This window comes from Urocitellus parryii, chromosome 11 (assembly GCF_045843805.1).
Source record: "Urocitellus parryii isolate mUroPar1 chromosome 11, mUroPar1.hap1, whole genome shotgun sequence".
Classification (NCBI taxonomy): domain Eukaryota; kingdom Metazoa; phylum Chordata; class Mammalia; order Rodentia; family Sciuridae; genus Urocitellus; species Urocitellus parryii.
In genome coordinates, this window is record NC_135541.1 from 19,758,173 (window position 1) to 19,779,381 (window position 21,209).

Consider the following 21,209-nt stretch of genomic DNA (forward strand, 5'->3'; position numbering starts at 1 on the left):
TTCTCAGAGGAGCACTTCAAAGAGTTTCTTAAATGAGACTCTGTAGGTCAAGGTTAGCATTGTGGGGGAATTGACTTTTTGGTTGCAACCTAAAGGTTGAATAGAAGGTGTGAAGACAACAGTGTTCTATTTTAGGTCATAGCATGTGCAGAGGCCTAAAGGTGCAAGATATTCCCCTTGGGGAATTGCAGATGAAACAGTGCTTGGCAGATTGGTACAGCACAAGATAAATTCAGTCCCTCAAACATGTTTTGTTTAACCCACAATTTTTTTTTTCCTGCCTGTGGTACTTGGATTAAAACCAGGGACACTCTACTACCAAGCCACATCCCTAAATCCTTTTTTAAAAATCTTAATTTTACATGGCAGAGGCTGGTATCAAACTTGATTCTCCTGCCTCAATCTCCTCATCACTGGAATTATGCACAACTCTCACAAAATATTTTTAATAACTTTTGTTAGTGGGCAACCTTTATAAAAAATAAAGTTTGACTTGAAAAAAATCTGGTGGTTGTTGGGGTGATAACACATACCTTTAATCCCAGCTGAGGCAGGAAGATAGCAAGTTTGAGGCAACCTTAGCAACCTAGTAAGACCCTAACTCAAGATTAAAAATAAAAAGGGCTAGGGATGTAGCTCAATGGTAAAGTGCCCTTGGGTTTAATCCCTAGTACTTAAAAATAAAATAATCTGGCAGTTGGGTCCAATACCAGGTGGGAGATTGCTGCCAGAATCCTAGCCAAGCCCAAAAGGTGATGGCCTGAGGATGGAAGTGGACAGACTTGACATATATTGGTGTAATTTAAGCGAAGTCTAATGTAGTGGTTGAGGAAAGAGAGGAATTAAAGGTGATACTCTGGCTTCTGTCTTAAGCAACTGGGTGAATGGTGGTGAGAACAGGACATCTGGGAAAGAGCGATAGAAGAAATAGGGGTGGTGGATGCAGTCAAGATTATACAAGTATTGGGGTTGGGAGAGTGGCTCAGTAATAGAGTACATGTTTAGCACGTGCAGGGCCCTCCTCCCAAAATAAGAACTATTAAAAGATTATGGAAGTATAGTGAGAGGGCCTGGCATTAGTTTGCGATAGTAAAGCAAAAAAGGGCAGAGTTTAAAATGATACTTAAGTTTTCAGCCTGAGTGTATGTTGGATTTATTAGCAGAAATAGTAAAAGTTCTGGAAAGTTGAATTTGAGTGCTTCTACATCGTCAGTCACAAATTGTTGAGTCCAGTTGAATTTAAAGGCCTGTGTGGAGCTCACTGGGAATCTATTGGGATTTTGAATCCAGAGCACAGAATATAGACTAAGATGGAGTTAGAGTTAGGGTCACATTTGTCAAGGAGAATAAAGGAGTTAGTGTAGGACAAACAACTTGATATTTAGAGCCAATTCTTACTACTTTCCCTGTGGATGTTTTTAATAATCTTTAAGTGATGGGAAGAAGAAAAGAGAATGTTGGGAAGGAGGAATCAGAATGTTAGGATGACCAGGAAATTATCATGTCAAAGAAGTTTTGGGTGGATGTGATCAGAATTTTTTTTTATTTTTTATTTTTAGTTTTCAGTGGACACAATCTTTATTTTTATGTGGTGCTGAGGATCGAACCGAGCACCCTGCGCATGCCAGGCGAGTGCACTACTGCTTGAGCCACATCCCCAGCCCGTGATCAGAATTTTTGGTGTGATGATTTATAAAGGATTGCTCATCCATTTCAATTGTCTTTAGTCATCCCTTTTTCTTAAGTTTTTGGAACCACTTGGACCATAATTATATATTGTTATATCTAATAGTAAGAAGTACTGGGAGGACTGGGGATATAGCTCAGTTGGTAGAGTGCCTGCCTTGCATGCTCACTGCCCTGGGTTCAATCCTCAAATCCCCAGCACCACCAAAAAAAAAAAAAAAAAAAAAAGAAAAGAAAAGAAGAACTGGGGCTGGGGGATATAGCTCAGTTGGTAGAGTGCTCACCTCACATGCACAAGGCCCTGGGTTCAATCTCCAGCACCAAAAAACAAAACAAAAAAAAGAAGTATGAATTTATAAAGCACTTTATAGTTTACAAAGAGATTTAATGATCTCATCGGATTCTCATAACTTCCCTGTGAGGTAGTTGTTGTCCCTACTTAGTAAATGAGAAATTGTGGCTTCTGAGATAGTAATTTGCCTAAGAAACAGAACTTGAGCTGCAGTCCTGGTCTTTGATAATCTTGTTTGCCTAATTAGATTGTAGGTTTCTTGAGGTCTGAGTCTAATCAGTTATTTCTTTTTGTCCAGCACCTAGCTCAGTGCTGGGCAAAAATATAGGTGTTCAACTAGAGTGAAGCCTGGAAATGGTCAAAAAACGAAAAAAAATAAAAATAAAAATCTGAGAAAGTAAATAACAGTTTTGTTTGGGGGTAAATAAAGAATAATTTGCCCTCTCTCCCTTCTGCCCTCTAGCGCCCTCACAAAGCCAATGCTGAGGAGATGACCAAGTACCACAGTGATGACTACATCAAATTCTTGCGCTCCATTCGTCCAGATAACATGTCTGAGTATAGCAAGCAGATGCAGAGATGTAAGTCCATTCTGTTCCTTCCCATTCTCAGGCCCCCAGTCAGATCTCACTTTCCATTAGAGAGGCCTGCCCTACCTTCCTTGCACTTCCCATTCCACTGACGTCTGACTTCCCTTACCCCTCAAGGGTACCCAAGTACTTCTTTTTTCTCAGGTCTGGTTTTCCTTATTTCCTAATTATAAATAATAGATGTTGCATTTTTTCCCAATTAGGTTTATAACACTCTGTCCCAAGAGTACTATAATTGTAATGGGAAAAAGCAAAGAGCTGGGAAGTGGACAATAGACATAGGGCCTAGGTCTAACTCTTTAACTGTCCGAACAAGTCACTTCCCCTCAGATTTTTCTTTTGTGAAATGAACTGAACCATGTGATCTCTGATTTCCATCGGCTGTAAATGCTCTGACTTTGTGAGTATTAATTCAGAATTTAGGGACCACTCAGGATAGACTCTAGATGATGTGATCTTGGAGATGAGGTGATTCTACCCTATGCTCTGGGACTTGAAACTCCAGAACAGGTCCCATCTCAAAACAGGTTTGGACCTGTTTGGGAGTTTCAAGTCCTGTTTGGAGGAATTGTGGGGATTACTTTAGCTGTGGGGGGAGAATTGTTGAGTTTGGGACTAAACTGTCACGTTTGACGTCTCCCTTGTGTTATTTATTTATTTGCTTTAAAAAAATTATTTATTTATTTTTATTTAGTTTTTGTTGTTGTTTTGCAGTACCAGGGATTGAACCTAGGGCTTTGCACTTGCTAAGCAAGTGCTCTACCACTGAGCTAAATACCCAAACTCTCCCTTGAGATATTTTAGAAATTATCTTTTTAGCACCTAAGGCCTCACACAATATACTATAACAGTATTGTCCAGAAATTTTGATTAATTTATGACAGTTTGTATTGTGATATCAGGAAATCTGTGGTACTTGTTTATTAATACTGGTCACAAGGTAGCCTGATTGAAAGGAAGAATGTTACTTATTAGTTGTAATAACTGCACAGTGGTAACAATGACAGAACTACAGTGACCTTTCTTGAAGTATTAAATTTCTTTGCTAACCACAACCCCAGAACCTTTTGCCTCCTATAATTGTAATGAGAAAAGCCCTGAGCTGAGAAGTGGACAATAGATATAGGGCCCAGGTCTGGCTCTTAACTGACCAGACAAGTCACTTCCACTCAGATTTTTGAGGTGTTTTGCTTTCATGGTGAGAAAATTGTTTGCTGGACTCTTTAGGGCGAGGGTCAGCAGAATAGATTCTCATTGGAGAAGCAGATTGGTATTGAAGCAAGAAAATGAACTTTTCATGCTTATTTTGAATGCTTGTTATCCCACTTAGCTATGTGTTTTGAAGTAAGTCTCCTAGTCTCCCTAAAAGTGTTATTTTCCTCTTTAAGAGGAATACAATAGCCAGGTGCAATGGTGCATGCCAGTAATCCTAGTGAGTCAGGAAGCTGAGGCAGGAGGATTACAAGTTCGAGGCCATCTTGGGTAATGTACCAAGACCTGTTTCAAAATAAAAAATAAAGAAGGGCTGGGGGTATAGCTCAATGATAGAGCACTCCTTGGTTCAACCTCTAGAACTACTCCCTCCCCCTCACAAAAATTAGGTCTGGACTGGGTGCAATGGCATGTGCTTGTAATTCCAGCTACTTGTAAGGTGGAGGCAGGAGGAGGATGAGGCCAGCCTGGGCAGCATAAACCCCATCTCAAAAAAATAAAACAAGTTAGGTCTGGGATTTTTCTTTCATTGGAAATAGAAGTGCAAAGGATAAGGTCTGAGTACTTCAGGATACCTTACTGACTTGATTTATAGCATTTTTAGAGGATCAAAATAGGCAAAGACTTGCTGTCACTCAGCGCAGTGCTTTATAATCAAGACAGTAATAGAAATATAAGAGTTATGTTTAAAAACATTCATTAATACCTAATCTATTTAATATTAATATTTATTTATTTCTAATTTCCTCCCCCATCTCTCACAGTATTGACTCCTTTGGTAAGACCAAATAAGACTGTTTTCTTTACCCTTGTCTGGAATGTTATAAACTATAGTCACTTTGATATTTTGAAAGCCTTGATCACAAGTTCTGACCTAATATTTAATTAGTAAAAATGAAAACACAAATCAGTGCAAGTTTTGGAGCAGATAATTAGAACATGGGGCTCATAGTGAAAACATTATGGAAGGGATTTGTGCAGATAAAATATTGTATGTCATTCTTGTTCGTTCTATGGACAAAAACTGAGACCCAGGGAGTTGAAATGATTTGTCTAAGAGTTACATAGCAAAGTGTTAGTAGACAAGAGAATGGAACATCGCACATTCTGGAGTATGGTCAGCCCTCCTTATCCCTGGGTTCTGCATCAGTGGATTCGGCCAATTGTAGATTAAAAAAAAAAAATTGTATTAAACATGCACAAACTCTGTTCTTTTCATTTCCTAAACATTGTATTAAGTGTTATAAATAATCTAAAGATTATTTAAAGTATTTGGGAGGAGCTGGGTGTGGTGGCTCATGCCTGTAATCCCAGGGGCTCTGGAGGCTGAAACAGGAGGGTTACAGGTTCAAAGTTAGCCTCAGCAATGGTGAGGTGTAAGCAACTCAGTGAGACCCTGTGTCTAAATAAAATACAAAGTAGGGCTGGGGATGTGGCTCAGTGGTTGAGAGCCCTTGAGTTTAATCCCCAGCATGTCCCTCCCAAAATTAAATAAAATAAAGTATATGGGAGGAGCTGGATATAGTACATACCTGTAGCCCCATCTACTTGGAAGGCAAGGCAAACGGTTGCTTGAGTCCAGGAGTTCGAGTTCAGCTTTGGCAATTTTAGCAAGATACTGTTTCAAAAAAAAGAAAAAAGTATATGGGAGGACCTGCATAGATTATTCGTGATGCCTTTTTATATGATTATATGATGCCTTTTTATATGAACTTGACTATCCAACAGATTTTGGTATTTGAGGAGGATCCTGAAACCAATCCCCCTAGAGATGGAAGGATGACTGATTATACTTCTAAATGTTATGCATATAAAATATTTTGGACATATAAAACACATAAAAATTCATGAATAGAGCAAGATTCAGACTAGAATATAGCTGTTAAGTGCTGTATTGTTATTCCCCCTGCTCAAAATAAAGTAATGGTTTCTTCTTACCTATACCTTTCTGTTATACCCAAATAGCAGCTAGGGCACTTGGTCACATACATGTTGGTAGAAAAAAATAATAATGAACATCCAGGTACTCAGTGGTCAGCTTAAGAAAATATGATTGATGGATTGAAGTCTCCTGGGTCCCTCTCATTCACATACCCTTTCTCTTCCACTGGCCCCATTCTATGACCATCATCATCGAGGTATAAACTCTATTTGAAAGTCAATGTTTAATCCTATGCATCTCTTAAAAAGCATATGCCTTCATTAACTATCTTTCTTTGGTATAAAGCTAACTTAAGAATGAGAAAAGTGTTTATAGTGGATAGAGGGAAATCCTACAGAAATAGCTCAAGTGACAGTCTGCTCTCCCACTTCCCTCCTTTCCACCTTTAACCCAGTGAGCTAAGAATAAATGGGCTGGCTGTTTGAGCCATGTTTTAGATTCGAGCCCTGAAGGGAAATATTTTTTTTTCATATGTAAAACATCCATGCTGTTCTTTGAGGACTTCACATCCCAAATGAGAATATAAACAAAACTTTGGAAACCCAAGTAGGCAGAACCCACTGCAAAGGGGAAAAACAGATGCCAGTGGATAAATAGCCTGCTCGCATGGACCAAAGTTCTTATTGACACAGCCTTTCAGTATTTACCCAGGAAGCCAGGAAGAGCTACCCACTGCTGGCTTCCTTATGTAGCTGCTGTTTCTCAGAGCACCCGAACTTGGGCACCCTCCACGTTAGGGCAGTGCCAGCGTTGGTAACTCTATGGTTATTGGAAATGCTGAGCTTTGGCTATGTCTTGAGATGTTACCATAATCCAAGCTGGCCCCTCCTAACTTCCTCATCCCAGGACTCCTCCTTGCTCTACTTTGGAAACCAATGTTGATCACAGCAGGTGCAGTAAAAAGGCTGGGTCAAAAAGGATCTAGCCCACTCCTTTAACTTCCTGTATATCATTGATGTCTCAGCAGTTTCCTTTCATGTGAGAGACTTGGAGCCCCAGGGTTTCTCTCTAGCTCTAGGAGTCTACAACCTCCAGGTGTGCTTTCCTTCCTGTCTTTTTCACTTCATTTGCATCAGTGTTTGCATGTGTTTCCACATTATGTACAAGGTTGTACTTTTACCTCTGTAGGCCTGAAATAATTTTACTCACTTGTGGGTGTAGTGAAAAAAGAGCACTGGACTGTGGGAGACAAGACACCTGGATGCTGATTCTGGTTCTGCCACTACCTGATTTTATAACCTTGGGCAAGTCGCTCAACTTTTCTTTGTTTGTTCCTCTGCACAGTGGGGTCAATATCTGTCTTGTCTGGCTCATAGGGTTGTTGTGAGAACCAAATGAGATTGTATATGTGAAAGCACTTGGGAAAAGGCCAGGGTATATCTTCACAGACTTTTAGAACAGACAAACCAAAGCTTGAGGCTTGAACACTGCCTCTACCATTTGTTAGCAGTTCATCTCTCTGAGCTTGTTTCTCCATTTAGAAGATAGGACCAAATCCTACCCCAGAAGATTGTGTGAGGATAAATGTATCAGGCATTTAAAACATTTAACAGTGTCTGGCACATTGTAGGCCCTTAGTGAATGATAGGTAGGCAGGTCTGTGTTCTTCACTTCCTTGTTGGTCAGCTGGAGTGACGTGCAGGAACAAACTCAAGAGTGGAAGAGGGCTGGGGATGTAGCTCAAGAGGTAGCGCTCGTCTGGCACGCGTGCAGCCTGGGTTCGATCCTCAGCACCACTTGCCAACAAAGATGTTGTGTCCGCCGAGAACTAAAAAGAAGATAAAATATTAAAAAATTCTCTCTCTCTCCTCTTTCACTCTCTCTTTAAAAATAAATAAATAAATAAATAAATAAATAAATAAATAAATAAATAAAGCCTTCCAATGATTCTCCTTTAAAAAAAAAAAAAGAGGGGCTGGGGATGTGGCTCAAGTGGTAGCGCGCCCGTTTAGCATGCACGCGGCCCGGGTTCGATCCATACCAACAAAGATGTTGTGTCTGCCGAAAACTAAGAAATAAAAAAAATGTTAAAATTCTCTCTCTCTCTCTCTCTCTCTCCTCACTCTCTCTTTAAAAAAAAAAAAAAGAGTGGAAGAAGATACATTTTTCTTCTTCAAGGAATGAACTAGTGTTTCCCAAGTTGCTAGATGCTTTTCCATATAAGATTTCTCATGCTGAGCATGTGACATAGTCCCAGCTCTTTGGTAGGCTGAGACCGAATGATTACTTGAGCCCAGCTTTTGGAAGCCAGCCTGGGCAACATAGTGAGACACCACCCCCCATCTCAAAATAAAATTTTAAAAAGCAAAGAAAAAGATTTCTGTTAATTATCTCAACAGTTGTGTGAGGTGGTTATCATTATTGTTTATTATAGGAAATGGGCTAAAGTACAAAGAATTGAAACAACTTAGTAAGTGATAGAACCTGGACTAGAACACAGACCTTTTGATTTTATAAATATCTAAACAAAACCTGAAGGAAATTATGGAAACTAACCTTTTGCTTATTTCTTTCAAGTCAATGTTGGTGAGGACTGTCCAGTATTCGATGGCCTGTTTGAGTTCTGTCAGTTGTCTACTGGTGGCTCTGTCGGTAAGGAATATACATCCCCTCCCCAAGGATTGTGCTGGGCTCTTCTAGGCCATAATCCTAGTAGGCCTAGGCTTGGTGGTGTATGTCTGTAAGCTCAGCAACTCAGGAGGCTGAGGCAGGAGGATCAAAGCCAGCTTTAGAAATTTAGTGAGGCCCTAAGACACTTAGTGAGACCCTGTCTCAAAATAAAAAATTAAAAAGGCTGGGGATGTGGCTCTATGGTTAAGCACCCTGGGTTCAATCCCTAGTACCAAAAACATCCTGGTAGGGCTGATCTGTAGCCATGGAGAATGGTCCTGTGGGTTTTTGTTTTAGCTCTAAATTTTCCTTTTGGTTTGATCCTAACCTACATTTATTTTCCAACATGATATTAAAAGGTGTTCTTTCCTGTCCTCTCCTACCAAGAGATCTTACATACAGAAATTCCGGGCTGGGATTGTGGCTCAGTGGTAGAGCGCTTGCCTAGCATATGTGAGGCCCTGGGTTCGATCCTCAGCACCACATAAAAATAAATAAATAAAATAAATGTCTATCAACAACTAAAAGAATTTAAAAAAAAGAAAAAAAGAAATTCCCTGCAGACCTCAAGGGGTTATTCAATACTATATGTGAAAGCACTTGTGAATTGCAAAGTGTTATAAAAATGGAAGTGTCATCATCGATGTCTTATGGAAGAATATGGTAATTACCTTCAGAGGTCATAAATATTCCCCATGTGTCTCCCACTTCTACTTGGGTTACCTGTAGGATTACTCTAAATCCTTTCTTAGCGAACAATCATGTGTTGCTTAATGATGGGCACACATTCTGAGAAGTGTGTTGTTAAGGCAGTTTTGTTGTATGAACATTATAGAGTGTGTTTAGACAAACCTAAATGATATAGCCTACTACATACCTAAGCTATACAGAATGCGTACGGTATAGCCTATTGTTCCTAGGTCATGATGTACAAAACAGTGTGAGATTAGATCAAGCACCAGAGGAAATGATGTAATCAAGAAATGCAGTAAACATGAGGCTACTGCTAACACAGCATACCATTTTACAGTGAACTTTTTTTTTTTATTATAAGTAGGAGTACTTTCTAAAATAACTAGAATGTAAATACATAAACCAGTAACATGATCACTTATTATCAAGTATTATGAATTGTACATGATTGTGTGTACTATACTTTTATATGCCTGGCAGTGCTATGGGTTTGTTTATACCAGTATCACCACAGACATGTGAGTAATGAGCTGTACTACAATGTTAGGAAGGCAACAGCTTGCTGGGCATGACAGTGTATGCCTGTAATCTCAGCTACTCAGGAGGCTAAGACAGAAGGTTTACAAGTTTGAGGCCAGCCACAGCAACTTAGTGAGACCCTGTGTCAAAATAAAAAGGGCTGGGGGTGTAGCTCAGTAGTAGAGTGCTTGCCTAGTATCTGTGAGCCCCTAGGTTTGATTCCCACTATTGGGGGTGGGGTGGTACACAAGTCTAAAACTTCACTTAGGTAGTAGTGTTTTAGCTCATTCTTAATCTTTTGGAACCACTGTTGTATGTGTGGTCTGTTGTTAAGCCAAATGTTATGTAGTACATGACTTTATTTTTCTATGATCATTGTTTCCAACCTCTCTTCCTTAACATAACCTCAGAAAACAAAGATATGCACAGAAAAAAAAAATGACCCATATTCACACTGTCTGTGGATAACCACTTTTCATTTTGGTGTTTATTATCCATACTTTTTTTCCTGTGTGAATATATCTGAACATAACATCAATATTTTTACAAAAATTTTTTACAAAAAAAATATTGCTATATACTATTGTATGTCTGTAATTTTACTTGGTAAATCTTTAAAATTTCTGTTTCTGTAGCATTCTACAGTGGCTGCATGATTATGTACTACTTTGATATATTCTGTCATTTCTTGTTAGATTATTTGGATTGTTCTATGCTTTTATTGTTGCTCAAAAGTCAACACTGCCACAGATACTCATGGGTGTGTGTTTCTCACTTCATTTTGGATCTATTTCTACTTTGGACTAGCACTATTTTTGCTATTTTTTCCAAAATTTTTTACTATGAACTACAGTAAGAAGTACCTTTACACATGCAGTCCAGGATAGTTATGAGTGTGTGTGCATTTACACACTCATTCATTCACTCTGATGTCAAAGTTTTCACAGAAGAGCAGTTACTGTTACCCTTACTGTTATATTTTTATTCTACTCTAAGAATATTTAGAGCTGGGTGCCATGGCACATGCCTATAATCCCAGAGATTATAGGATCACAGGTTTCAGGCTACCCTCAACAATTTAGCAAAGCCCTAAGGAACTTGAGACCCTGTCTCAGAAAATAAAAGGGATTGGGGATGAGGCTCAGTGATAAAGCACCTCTGGGTTCAATCCCAGTACCAAAAATATATATACACACACTAGTCATGACCCTCTAAATCAGTTCTAAGGCCTACTAATGATTTGCCATCCTTGGTTTGGAAGATAGTTTATAAAGTGTAGCCAGTGTCACTGGAAACTGGTGCAATCCTATAATACCAGTGACTCAGGAGCTGAGGCAGGAGAATCAGAAGTTTGGGGTCGGACTTGGCAACTTAGTTAAATTCTCTCTCTTTTTTTTTTTTTTTTTTTTTGTACCAGGCATTGAACTCAGAGGCTCTTAACCACTGAGCCATATCCCCACCCTTTTTTGTATTTTACTTAGAGACAGGGTCTTGCTGAGTTGCTTAGGGTCTTACTAAATTGCTGAGGCCAACTTTGAACTCATGATTCTCCTCCCTCAACCTCCCAACCTGCTGGGATTATAGGCGTCCACCACTGCACCTGGCTGTCTCAAATTAAAAAAAAAAAAAGTCTGGAGGGGGTGTGGGGGTGTGGTTCAGGGGTAAAGTGCCTCTGGGTTCAATTCCAGTACCAAAGGAAAAAAAAAAAAAAAGAATAGCCAGTCTCCTGTTTATTCCCTGTTGAAATTATGGTAGGAGAGAGGGAGCTACCATGTGAGTTGTACAATACAGCTGTTGAATAGGCAAGTCCTATCTCTCACTGGGTTCTTCGGGCTTCTTGGGGGAAGGGGAGTGCAGCTTAGTAATGAGCTTATGTTCTCTCTTCTTACACTCAGCAAGTGCCGTGAAACTTAATAAGCAGCAGACGGACATCGCTGTGAATTGGGCTGGGGGCCTGCACCATGCAAAGAAGTCCGAGGCATCAGGCTTCTGTTACGTCAATGATATCGTCTTGGCCATCCTGGAACTGCTAAAGTATGCCTGCCTGGCCTTGTCTCTTGGAGGAGCACCTTAGGCCAGGTTCCCACTTCCCTCTCCCCTTGGGCTTGCCTCCCTAGTTTGCTTTTCCTATGGTGTGCTGGCTAGGATGTGTTCAGTGTCTCTGGCCATCCTCTCCTTGACGGGGTCTTGATTTGATCTGAGCTCACGGCAAGATCAGGGGCAGGCACTGCTCAGATCCTGCCTCCAGAGTTTCCCTGTGTGGCTGGAGTTGACCCTGGCTATAGAGTAGGAAGATCGGACTTGGTCGGATTGGTCAGGCCTCTGGAGACACCCGGCCGCTCTTCCACCTTCCTTCAGCCAGTTTCCACGTCTCTGGTGCTTAGAGATACCTGAGGGAGGCAGCCAGGCCGGTAAGCTGGGACCTGGCGCCCTTGGCGCGTCCCATCCCCAAAGAGCCCCCAGACCCCTGACCCACTTCTGATCCTAGGTATCACCAGAGGGTGCTGTATATTGACATTGATATTCACCATGGCGATGGCGTGGAAGAGGCCTTCTATACCACAGACCGGGTCATGACTGTGTCCTTTCATAAATATGGAGAGTACTTCCCAGGAACTGGGGACCTACGGGTGAGAACTCCCTTTAGGGGCCAACCAGCTCACCCTCAGCTACCAGCTCTAACTCTCCTTTTCTGTGCCACTAAAAACCATTCCCCCCTCTTCTGCCATTTAAAACACTGCACTCCCATCTGGGCTGCCTGCCACAGTCACTTTTCCTCCCTTTCTGAAGGAAGGGAATGATGAGACAAGGGGTCAGAGGAGGATTGGGGTCTCCTGGCTCACTGTACTTTCCTCGTGGCCACTGGGTTGCATCACACTATTCTATTGTGCCATAGGCTTAAGTTTGAGGCTAGGAATTAGGACTTTTATGGATCATCTCAAGGGTTCTTAACATTTTAACATCACCTTCCTCCTTTGATCATCTGGCTAAAAGTGAATGACTCAACCCAGAAAAGTATGTGCAACTTTGCATCTGATGTGGAATAGTTAATAGACATGTCCCTGCTGAAGCTCCTTCATAGAACTGTTCTATTTGCTTCTGTTCGCCTACAGTGAGATCGGCCACTTTCTGTGCTAGTAGTCCTTGGGTAAAAAAGTGGCTCTAATTCAGTATGCTATGGCAAGCATTAGGATAAGTGAGCATTTACTATTCTGAAATTAATTGAAAGAACTTTTCTCCACTCTTTACCCTTGCATACCTTCCTAGAGATCTAGGAGAGAACAAGGGTAGAGGAGTGTGCAGTAAAACTGGAAAAGAAAGGGTTATTTGGGGTGGGTGTTATTTCTATGATCCAACAGCTAGCCAGTCTAACCCAATCTGAAGGCAGAACTCTTTGCTGTGGGGTAGGATGTTCAATCTCTGGCCCCATAATCAGCTCCCAGGCTTGGTGCAGGCTCAGTGGTATGTCCAGAGATGAGAGCTGGGCTTGCCAGTGAAGGAAAGGACACTACCCAAGGTACTCTGCTCTGTCTTGGCCACCTAATGGCCCAGCTTGACTCTCCTAGAACTGTCAACTTTTTCCTTAGCCTTTCAGCCCCATCCTGAACTCCTTCCTAGCTTCATCTTTCAGTGTTCCTTTAATGTCCCTCTTGATTAGGATATTGGGGCTGGCAAAGGCAAGTATTATGCTGTTAACTACCCACTCCGAGATGGGATTGATGACGAGTCCTATGAGGCCATTTTCAAGCCGGTAAGTGACTTAATCCTCCCCTTTGGGTACAGGTGGGATTGGTCTAGGGGAAGGGTAGCAAAGCACCCCACCATATCTCAGGCTTCCCTTCCCACAGCTAATTGGGAAGTGAGAGGTATTTCAACCCATTGTAGTGTGATCAGTTAGGGCAACAGAAATCATCCAAATATTTGTTGATGCCTTCTGTGGGTCAGGACCTCTGCTGGATACAAGACCATAAGAACATCTAAGGCATGATCTTTGCCCTCACAGTCTGTGGTTAGGGAGGCGGGCACTCACCCAGTAGCATGTGGTCAGTGCTGTTTTATATCTCCATTTCTGTGGAATCAGCTCCTGGGAAATTATTGGGGTTTTTTTGGTGGTGCTGTGCTTCCTGGATTTTTTGTTTCTTTTTTTTTAATATTTTTTTTTTTTAGAGAGAGAGAGAGAAAAATATTTAATATTTATTTTTTGTTTTCGGCGGACACAACATCTTTGTATGTGGTGCTGAAGATCGAACCCGCCGCACGCATGCCAGGCGAGCGCACTACCGCTTGAGCCACATCCCCAGCCCGATTTTTTGTTTCTTGTTGCTTTACATTGATGTCTGCATATTTGAAGAAGAGACTTACTCCAGACCTTGCAGACTGGCTTTGTCTGGGAAAGCCCATCCAGGATTCTGGGGCCAGGCTTGCAGCAGGAGTCCTCAGGCAGGCTGGCCTAGTGCCTGTGTTTCTGAGGGATGAACAGAGGAGTGAGATAAACTGCTGCCTGGGCTGGGAAGAAGGTAGTCAAGGATGAGTTCCAGGGAGGTGGTGACATTTGAGCTGGACTTTGAAAAACAAGGAGGTGCCCATGTAAAGAAGGAGGTGGGGGCTGAAGAAATGGCATTTGGTAGAAGGAACAGCACCTGCCCAAGTACAGAGGTACAAGTATAGAGCAGCTTATAGACAGATGTGTAGGCAGAGGGTTGGAAATGGATGTTGGAGTCTGCATTTCAAAGGCAGCCTTGAGTGCCATGCAAATGAAGTCCAGTTTTTATTTATAAGGAACAGGAAACTGTTGAGTGTGGCCTAAGGAGTAATCTACTATGTGCCTAACTAGTAGTAAGGGTGACAGAAGTTTCTGAGTTATGGTTTCAGTCCTGTGTAACATTAGACTCTAGTGAGAACAACATAGACAAAAGTAAAGTGCCTCCTTGCCATATGAGGCTCAAAGTCTGTAGGACCAAATGAGTAAAGCGGATGTAGTTAATGGTTGGGAAGCTTCCTAAAGGAAGTGGCACTAGAGCTTGGGCAATGACATAAAGATTAGGGAGGTGACAGCGAGGCCATTCGAGGTTCAGTTAATAGAGCTAGAAGTGTCTTGGAGATCCTTTCAAATAGAAAACTCCCATTTCTCTACCCCACAGCATGAGGGACAGTAGAAAGATATGAGTGAGTGATAAGAAACAAAGTGCTTTACCCACACTTTCTACCCCTGAACCTCATATAGCTTTTCTTGAGGTTGATGGTGACCAGGATGTGTCCTTTTAGGTCATGTCCAAAGTAATGGAGATGTTCCAGCCTAGTGCGGTGGTCTTACAATGTGGCTCAGATTCCCTGTCTGGGGATCGGTTAGGTTGCTTCAATCTGACCATCAAAGGTGAGAGCAGGTAGTACAAGCATGGGTGGGCAGGGTCCTGCTGAGTGCTCCGGTAACCCAGAACCCCTTTTTCCTCCAAAGGGCATGCCAAGTGTGTGGAATTTGTCAAGAGCTTCAACCTGCCTATGCTGATGCTGGGAGGAGGTGGTTACACCATTCGTAATGTGGCCCGGTGCTGGACATACGAAACAGCTGTGGCTCTGGACACAGAGATCCCCAATGGTACTAGTTCCAGGGCCAGGATGTACCAGGCAGGAGCTGGTGCTCATGTGCCCTCAGGTTCACAAGCTTATACCCATTGGTCACAGAACCTCTCCTCTGACACTTCTTATGACAAGACCATAGCCATGGGTTTTTTCTCACTAGTCCTTTTTGATGATCACCCTCCTGCTTTGGATGTGGGCAGAAATTATCAGTAATTATTTACAGCTTTGGAATACCCTACTCAATAGGGTAACTAGGTTTATGAGCTAAAGGAATGCTCATAATGAGTGTCCTAAACCACTGGTTTGGGCCTTCCTCTCCTAGTGACACATATGCCACAGCATGTACACTAGAGAATGGTGTTACGGCACCCAAGTTTCACCCTACCTCAGAGGCATCTTCTCTCTTTTATAGATGGGTGAACAGACCCAGAGAAACCGAGATGATTTTCTCAGGGTCCTGTGGCAGCTAGGTCTCTGACTGTCTTCTCCCTGCCCCAACCAGAGCTTCCATACAATGACTACTTCGAGTATTTTGGACCAGATTTCAAGCTTCACATCAGTCCTTCCAACATGACTAACCAGAACACGAATGAGTACCTGGAGAAGATAAAGTGAGTATATCCCCGGCTGCCTTTTGATTGAGGATTCCAGGCTCTGGTTTGTCTCTAACCAAAGCCCAGCCACCCTTTCTCTCATTGGTCATAGACAGCGGCTCTTTGAGAACCTGAGAATGCTGCCCCATGCACCTGGGGTCCAAATGCAGGCCATTCCCGAGGATGCCATCCCAGAGGAGAGTGGTGATGAGGACGAAGAAGACCCTGACAAGCGAATCTCGAGTAAGACCCCAACCCAGGGCTCTGTACCTTTCCATTCAGTAGGAAGCTGACTTCCTCCACTCATTTCCCCCAGGCTACCAGCCTGTGGAGACACCTGTTTCAAGTTTAAGTGCCTTTAGGTTCAGGTTAGGGAGTCCGAGTCCCCTCTTTTCCTTCTCTTGGTCCCTTTCCCTAGTCTCTTGGAGGACACACAGGAGAGTATTGGACATAGATCCTGAGATAAACTGCCCCTGGCTCTCTTACCCATTCTTTCCATCCACTGTCTCCCAAGTCTGTTCCTCTGACAAACGAATTGCCTGTGAGGAAGAATTCTCTGACTCGGATGAGGAAGGAGAGGGTGGCCGCAAAAACTCTTCCAACTTCAAAAAAGCCAAGAGAGTCAAAACAGAGGATGAAAAAGAGAAAGACCCAGAGGAGAAGAAAGGTGGGTTTGGGTTGGGCCAGTCTTGGGTCTTAAGCCCTGGAGGAGGATCAGTCTATGTAGGGCACCAGGAGGAGGGAGATGACTCAGGCCCTGCCAGCTCCTAGGGGCCACTTAGCTCCTTGGCCTTTTAGTGACTCCCAGAAGTGGCAGAACCCTGAAACAATGAAATACTCCGTCATCTCTACTGTCTGACTGAGCCTGGCTTTCACATACCACCCGAGCCCTTTTCTCAGCACTTCACCCCAGTTTCCCAGGGGGCTGCCTCCGCCCACTAGGTTCTGACTCTAGCAGGCTGGGAAACCGGTCCAACCTGTTTGTTTTCAACAGGGCTCACTGGGAGGACCTGGGATGGGCTTTTCTATGTCCAATGAGCTGTACTATTGGGAAAGGGGTTTTAGGCAAGTGAAGACCCCCTGGGACTTTCCAGAGGGGCTACCCTTAACCATCTCTGCACTCTTATATTCTAGAAGTCACAGAAGAGGAGAAATCCAAGGAGGAGAAGCCAGAAGCCAAAGGGTGAGGAAGAAGCTGTCAGCCATCTCCCTGGCATCGGAGCATCAGCCCCTTTGTCCCACCACTCTGAGGGAAGGCACAGGGACAGCTGATCTCACTTACAAAGGCCTCTTTCAGGGACCAGTCTATCTCTGCAGTTCTAGGCAGAGCTAGGAAGTCCCAGCCCCCAGCAGTCACCTGGGCAGCCAGGGTCCTGTGGAAGTGCATTGTATCCACACTTTTGTCTCAGGGTGGTTTATCTCATGCCAGTCTCTGCTTTCTCCACAGGGTCAAAGAGGAGGTCAAGTTGGCCTGAGCAGACTTCTCCAGCTTTGGCTTCTGGCCAAATTCCCCACCTTTTTCCTCCAATCCCTCAGATTTTTATATTTTCTATTTCTCTGTGTATTTATATAAAATATATAAAATATAAATGTCCCCAGGGACTAGATAGGAACCAGGGCCCTGATCCCAAGGCAGCTGTGTGGAGGAAACTTCCAGTAGTTGCCTTGTTCCCCATCCCTCTTTAAGTCTTTTGAACCATCTACAGTGCAGATCTGGGTGGAAAGGATGTAACCATAAGAAAAATCCTAAAATGACAAGGGTCTGTTTGGTAGCTTTGGAAAGGTGCCCTTACCAACTGTTCTAGAAGGGATGGGTGGGTCTTCAGGGACCCCCTGTACTTTTCAGACTCCTAACATCAGCCATTGGTTGTTTTCTTACCTTCCCACTGGCCTCAATAGAGCCAAGAAACTCACACTGCCCTGTCTTCCCCCCAGCTCCACAGGTGAAGGTTGGTAGTCTAGCTTCCTTTCTAAGATACTATTTTCATTTTTGTGAGACTTTGTAATAAAATGGTACATTTCTATACCCTCCTGAGCTTTTGTTTCCTGGCATTGTCCCTGGGTTGATTTCAGTTCTTCCTATTCATTGGTGTGCCTTCTGGATACCTGGTCCACAAAAAAACCCGAACTTACCTGTCTTTTCAAAATGCTTTCCTTAAGTTATCAACCAATTTCCTCACCTTATCCCCAGAAGACCACTCATTAAAGCACCACTAAAGGGATGACATTTATTCCTTTTCCAAATGTTACAGTAAAACCAGGTGGAAGAGAATGGTTTTAGCAATTAGAAAAAAAAAAGTACAAATCTGGGGTTTGGCCATTAAAAGTTATTTACAACAATGGGAGAAAAAAAGACAACAAGAAGTTGTTTCACATTACAGACCTCCCTCCCACCCCAAAGCCTAATACTTGCTTACCAAGTCAAAAAAGAGACACAGTTGATTCACAAGCTGGAGGTTTGAACTTGAGTAAGACATTTATAAAAACCTAGACAGGGGCAGTGTCCTCCCCAGCCCAGGTGCCACTAGGCACAGCACAAAAGACTAAAAACTCAACAGGGGAAAGGCTGGACACTCAGGGTTTGGGAGTACAAGCACCCCACTTCTGGCTCAGGGATTGGGGAGTGGGATAAACAAAACCTACTTGGAAAAGAACTGGGAGAGAAAACCAGCAATTGCCTTCTGCAGGGCTGGGGACAGGGAAGGAGGTAGGGTCAGGAACAGGAGCATTTCACATCACTAACCTAACTTGGGAAATTGTAAGGGACCATCTTCAACTGGCCTTAAGAGAAAAACCAGATGGCTGATGGGAGAATCCACAGGAGGGAAAGGAGAAAAGGGAACGTGGCTGGGAGGGGGCAACAAGCCCCTTCCTTTCTGGGCACAGGAAGGCAGCCAGGGCACCAGGTCCAGGCAGTGACCTCACAAGGACAGCACAGTTTTTGCAGCTTAGAGATCACCCACCTGTCCCCACCCAGCTACTCATTCTGCTCAACGCTGGCTGATGCAGGGCCACTTTCTGACCCCAAGGGAGTGGACGGCTCTGCAGCCTGGGGCCCTGCCTCTTCTTCTGTGTCTCCTCCCTTGGAGGAGGCAGCACTGGCCTCTGCCCCTTTGGCCTGGGGCTCCTGGCTCTCGGGGGTGGCAGCAGCCTTCCCTTCCTGGGCAGTGCCCTCCTCGCTGCAGGCACCGATCTCCCCCTGCTCCTGCTCTTCCTCTGTGGGTGAGGAGGCAGAAGAATCACCCCCACCCTCCTTCCGATTTCTCTTGAAGGACAGGCCACTCAATTTAAAAGGCTTCTTGAAAGAGAATTTCTTCTTCTTCTTAGGGGTCTCCTTGGGAGCGGTTTCCCCCTTGGCCTCAGCGCCCTGGCCAGGGGGTGCTGGCTCGATGGCATCACCAGTGGCCCCAGCTGCCTCATCTGTTCCGTTCACGGGGGGCGACTCCCCTTCACCCTTGGGGGATAAGTCTCCATTGCTTTTCACGTGGCCATTCTCCTGCAGGGCAGAGGAGACAGCAATGAGGGCCGGGGTTATTCTCCCCCTCCCCCAACCCGCTTCTGGATCTTTCCAGGTAACGGGGTCCACCACTCGGATCCACTGCGACCCATGTCTGGCTTCAGCCTCACCCCACACTCGGAATCCCGTCAAACATCGTCTCTCGCAGGCGCGCTGGGACAGCCGCGGAGGCCACCACCGGCAGGAGGCGCTGGGCACCGGGGCCCCCACCCCCCTCCCCCGGGGCGCGCTCTCCATTCCGCACGGAACCGCTGCGGGCCGCGGATCCCGGGCCAAGGGGTGAGCCCGCCAGGCGATATTGGGCGGGAAGCCGCCCCGGGGCGCTGCCTCTCTACACCTGGACGGCCTATTTTCCCAGCCTCCTGCTTTGTGTAAACGGCCCCCACCCACCCCAGGCTCTCCCCACCTCTCGGCTCCCCCCTTCAAAAAAGACCGCGGGCCACCGAGGTCGTGTGTGCGGGTGCATGCCCTCCCCTCCAGGCACCCGCCCCGCAGCCCCTGGGCGCCCCCTTGGCGCGGCCCAGCAGCGCCTTTGTTCCCCGCGCGGCACTCGGGGCGGCCGGGGGACAGCGCCGGGGGCCCGGACCGCGAACAAAGAAGGCGGCGGGGCCCGGCCGGCGCCCCCTCCCCGCCCCTCCCCTTGCTACGCCCGCGGGGGCTGCGGCGCCGAGAACAAAGGGACCGGGCGGGGGAGGGGGCGCCGCGTGTCCCGGGCCGGACAAAGCGCGCGGCCCCGGCCCAGGGCCCTAAAGGGGGCGAGGCGCGAGAGGAGGGGGCTGGGGCCGGCCGTGCAGAGCGCACCCACCTGTCCGTTGGCCTTTGCGGGGGAAGCGCCTGCTGCCTCCTCGGCGGTCACGTCGCCCCGGGGAGCCTTGGAGCTCTGGCTGCCCATAGTGGGGGGGGTCTGCTGGGGGGCGCCCGGAGCCGCCCCGGGCTCGCGCCGCAGGGGATAGTCCGGCGGGGTCGGCCCGGCGGGCGGAGGGGTGGGGCTGGCGCCTGGGGGGGAGGGGTATCGGGGGGAAAGCGAGCTGCACCCCCGCTCCGCGGCCGACCCGCTAGCTGCGCCCGCCGCCGCCGCGCTCCGCGCCAGAATGCCGCCCGCCGCCCGCCGAGCCGCCTATATATATGCGCCCAGAGCTCGGGGCGGGGCCGGACATTTAAATGAGCACCCAATCGAGGGGCGGAGGCGGGGTCGGTCGCGGGCCCCACTTGCGCAGTGGGCGACGCTGGCGGTCCGGTCTCCCCCAGTCCCTCCCGACTACCAGGAGCAGGTAGGGACGATCGTGGGAAGAAGAGGCAGCGGTCCTTAAGCGAGCTGAACGCAGAGGGCATCCTCGAGGAAAGAGAAGCGCGCAGTCTTTTCCTCTTCTCACCGCCTCCCTCTCAGGGTGGGCGTCCGCGCACAGTGGGGTGGCCCCCATCTCCTTGGTCCTGCCCTGCAGCCCTTGTCAGTCTCCCCTTGAACTCTTCGAAGGGCTCACATGCCCAGACTCGTCAGACGGCTGGTCCTGAGTTATGCTCCAGAAAATATGATCATAGCAGCCTTGGGGCCCCCCGCGCTGGGTCCGGCGCCACGAAGGTCTGGAGACCTGTCAAAGGTCCCATCCACTTCCCTACCTGCTTGCCGCTACCAGCCTGGGGGCGAGAGGGGAGGTGTGACTTAACGCGAGGTCACTCTAGTCAGACTTGTGAGGCTTGTCCATCAGTCTATCGTCCCTCCTCTCAGTCCGTCAGCCAGGACAGAGAAATTCACCTCTTTCTGGCCCTCGACCTGAACCCACTACAAAGTTCCTGTGTGTGTGATGGGGGTGGGGTGGAGGGATCTGTGATCTTAACGGGCATCTCCCCATGTGAGGCCGATGGGCCTGAGGCGCAGAGACGTTGATGTAACCCGTCTGCCCTGAGTTTGGTGTCCCCCACTTCCTGCTTTGCTCCCCTCCTCATACAGGCAACAGAACCCCAGTGAGGGACTCAA

The 21,209-nt window shown here is 45.8% G+C and overlaps 2 protein-coding genes and 1 non-coding gene across 4 annotated transcripts in view; 2 read left to right on the forward strand and 1 right to left on the reverse strand.

Moving 5' to 3' along the window:
- Window positions 1-17,723, forward strand: part of Hdac1 (histone deacetylase 1) — a 30,045-nt gene extending 12,322 nt beyond the window's left edge. The window contains exons 3-14 of one of the 2 annotated variants that reach the window (XM_026406844.2): window positions 2,442-2,559; window positions 8,240-8,314; window positions 11,440-11,578; window positions 12,033-12,174; window positions 13,203-13,295; window positions 14,810-14,918; window positions 15,000-15,140; window positions 15,627-15,735; window positions 15,830-15,960; window positions 16,232-16,384; window positions 16,852-16,900; window positions 17,165-17,723. In XM_026406844.2, coding sequence (XP_026262629.1) covers window positions 2,442-2,559; window positions 8,240-8,314; window positions 11,440-11,578; window positions 12,033-12,174; window positions 13,203-13,295; window positions 14,810-14,918; window positions 15,000-15,140; window positions 15,627-15,735; window positions 15,830-15,960; window positions 16,232-16,384; window positions 16,852-16,900; window positions 17,165-17,192 — 1,287 coding nt within the window. In that variant the 3' untranslated portion in view covers window positions 17,193-17,723. Of the gene's footprint in view, window positions 1-2,441; window positions 2,560-8,239; window positions 8,315-11,439; window positions 11,579-12,032; window positions 12,175-13,202; window positions 13,296-14,809; window positions 14,919-14,999; window positions 15,141-15,626; window positions 15,736-15,829; window positions 15,961-16,231; window positions 16,385-16,851; window positions 16,901-17,164 lie in introns of those variants that run through there. The other variant, XM_077803747.1, reaches the window with a different exon arrangement.
- LOC113195368 (small nucleolar RNA SNORA63) lies at window positions 5,635-5,771 on the forward strand. The gene has a single exon (XR_003302391.1). It is a non-coding gene; the product is annotated as a small nucleolar RNA SNORA63 (small nucleolar RNA).
- Window positions 17,724-17,988: 265 nt separating the features above from the next.
- Window positions 17,989-20,126, reverse strand: Marcksl1 (MARCKS like 1). Its single transcript, XM_026406843.2, has 2 exons — window positions 20,040-20,126; window positions 17,989-19,213 (listed from the first exon to the last, which is right to left on the reverse strand). Exons 1-2 carry the CDS (start codon window positions 20,124-20,126, stop codon window positions 18,695-18,697), a joined length of 606 nt encoding a protein of 201 aa, XP_026262628.1. The 3' UTR covers window positions 17,989-18,694.
- Between the last annotated feature and the right edge of the window lie 1,083 nt (window positions 20,127-21,209).

What these genes read in the sequence shown, in the direction of transcription:
- Marcksl1 (XM_026406843.2), bottom strand. Translation starts at nt 20,126, where the DNA reads ATGGGCAGCCAGAGCTCCAAGGCTCCCCGGGGCGACGTGACCGCCGAG. An exon ending in CCGCAAAGGCCAACGGACAG is followed by an intron (nt 19,214 to 20,039) that starts GTGGGTGCGCTC and finishes TCTGCCCTGCAG; the next exon opens with GAGAATGGCCACGTGAAAAG.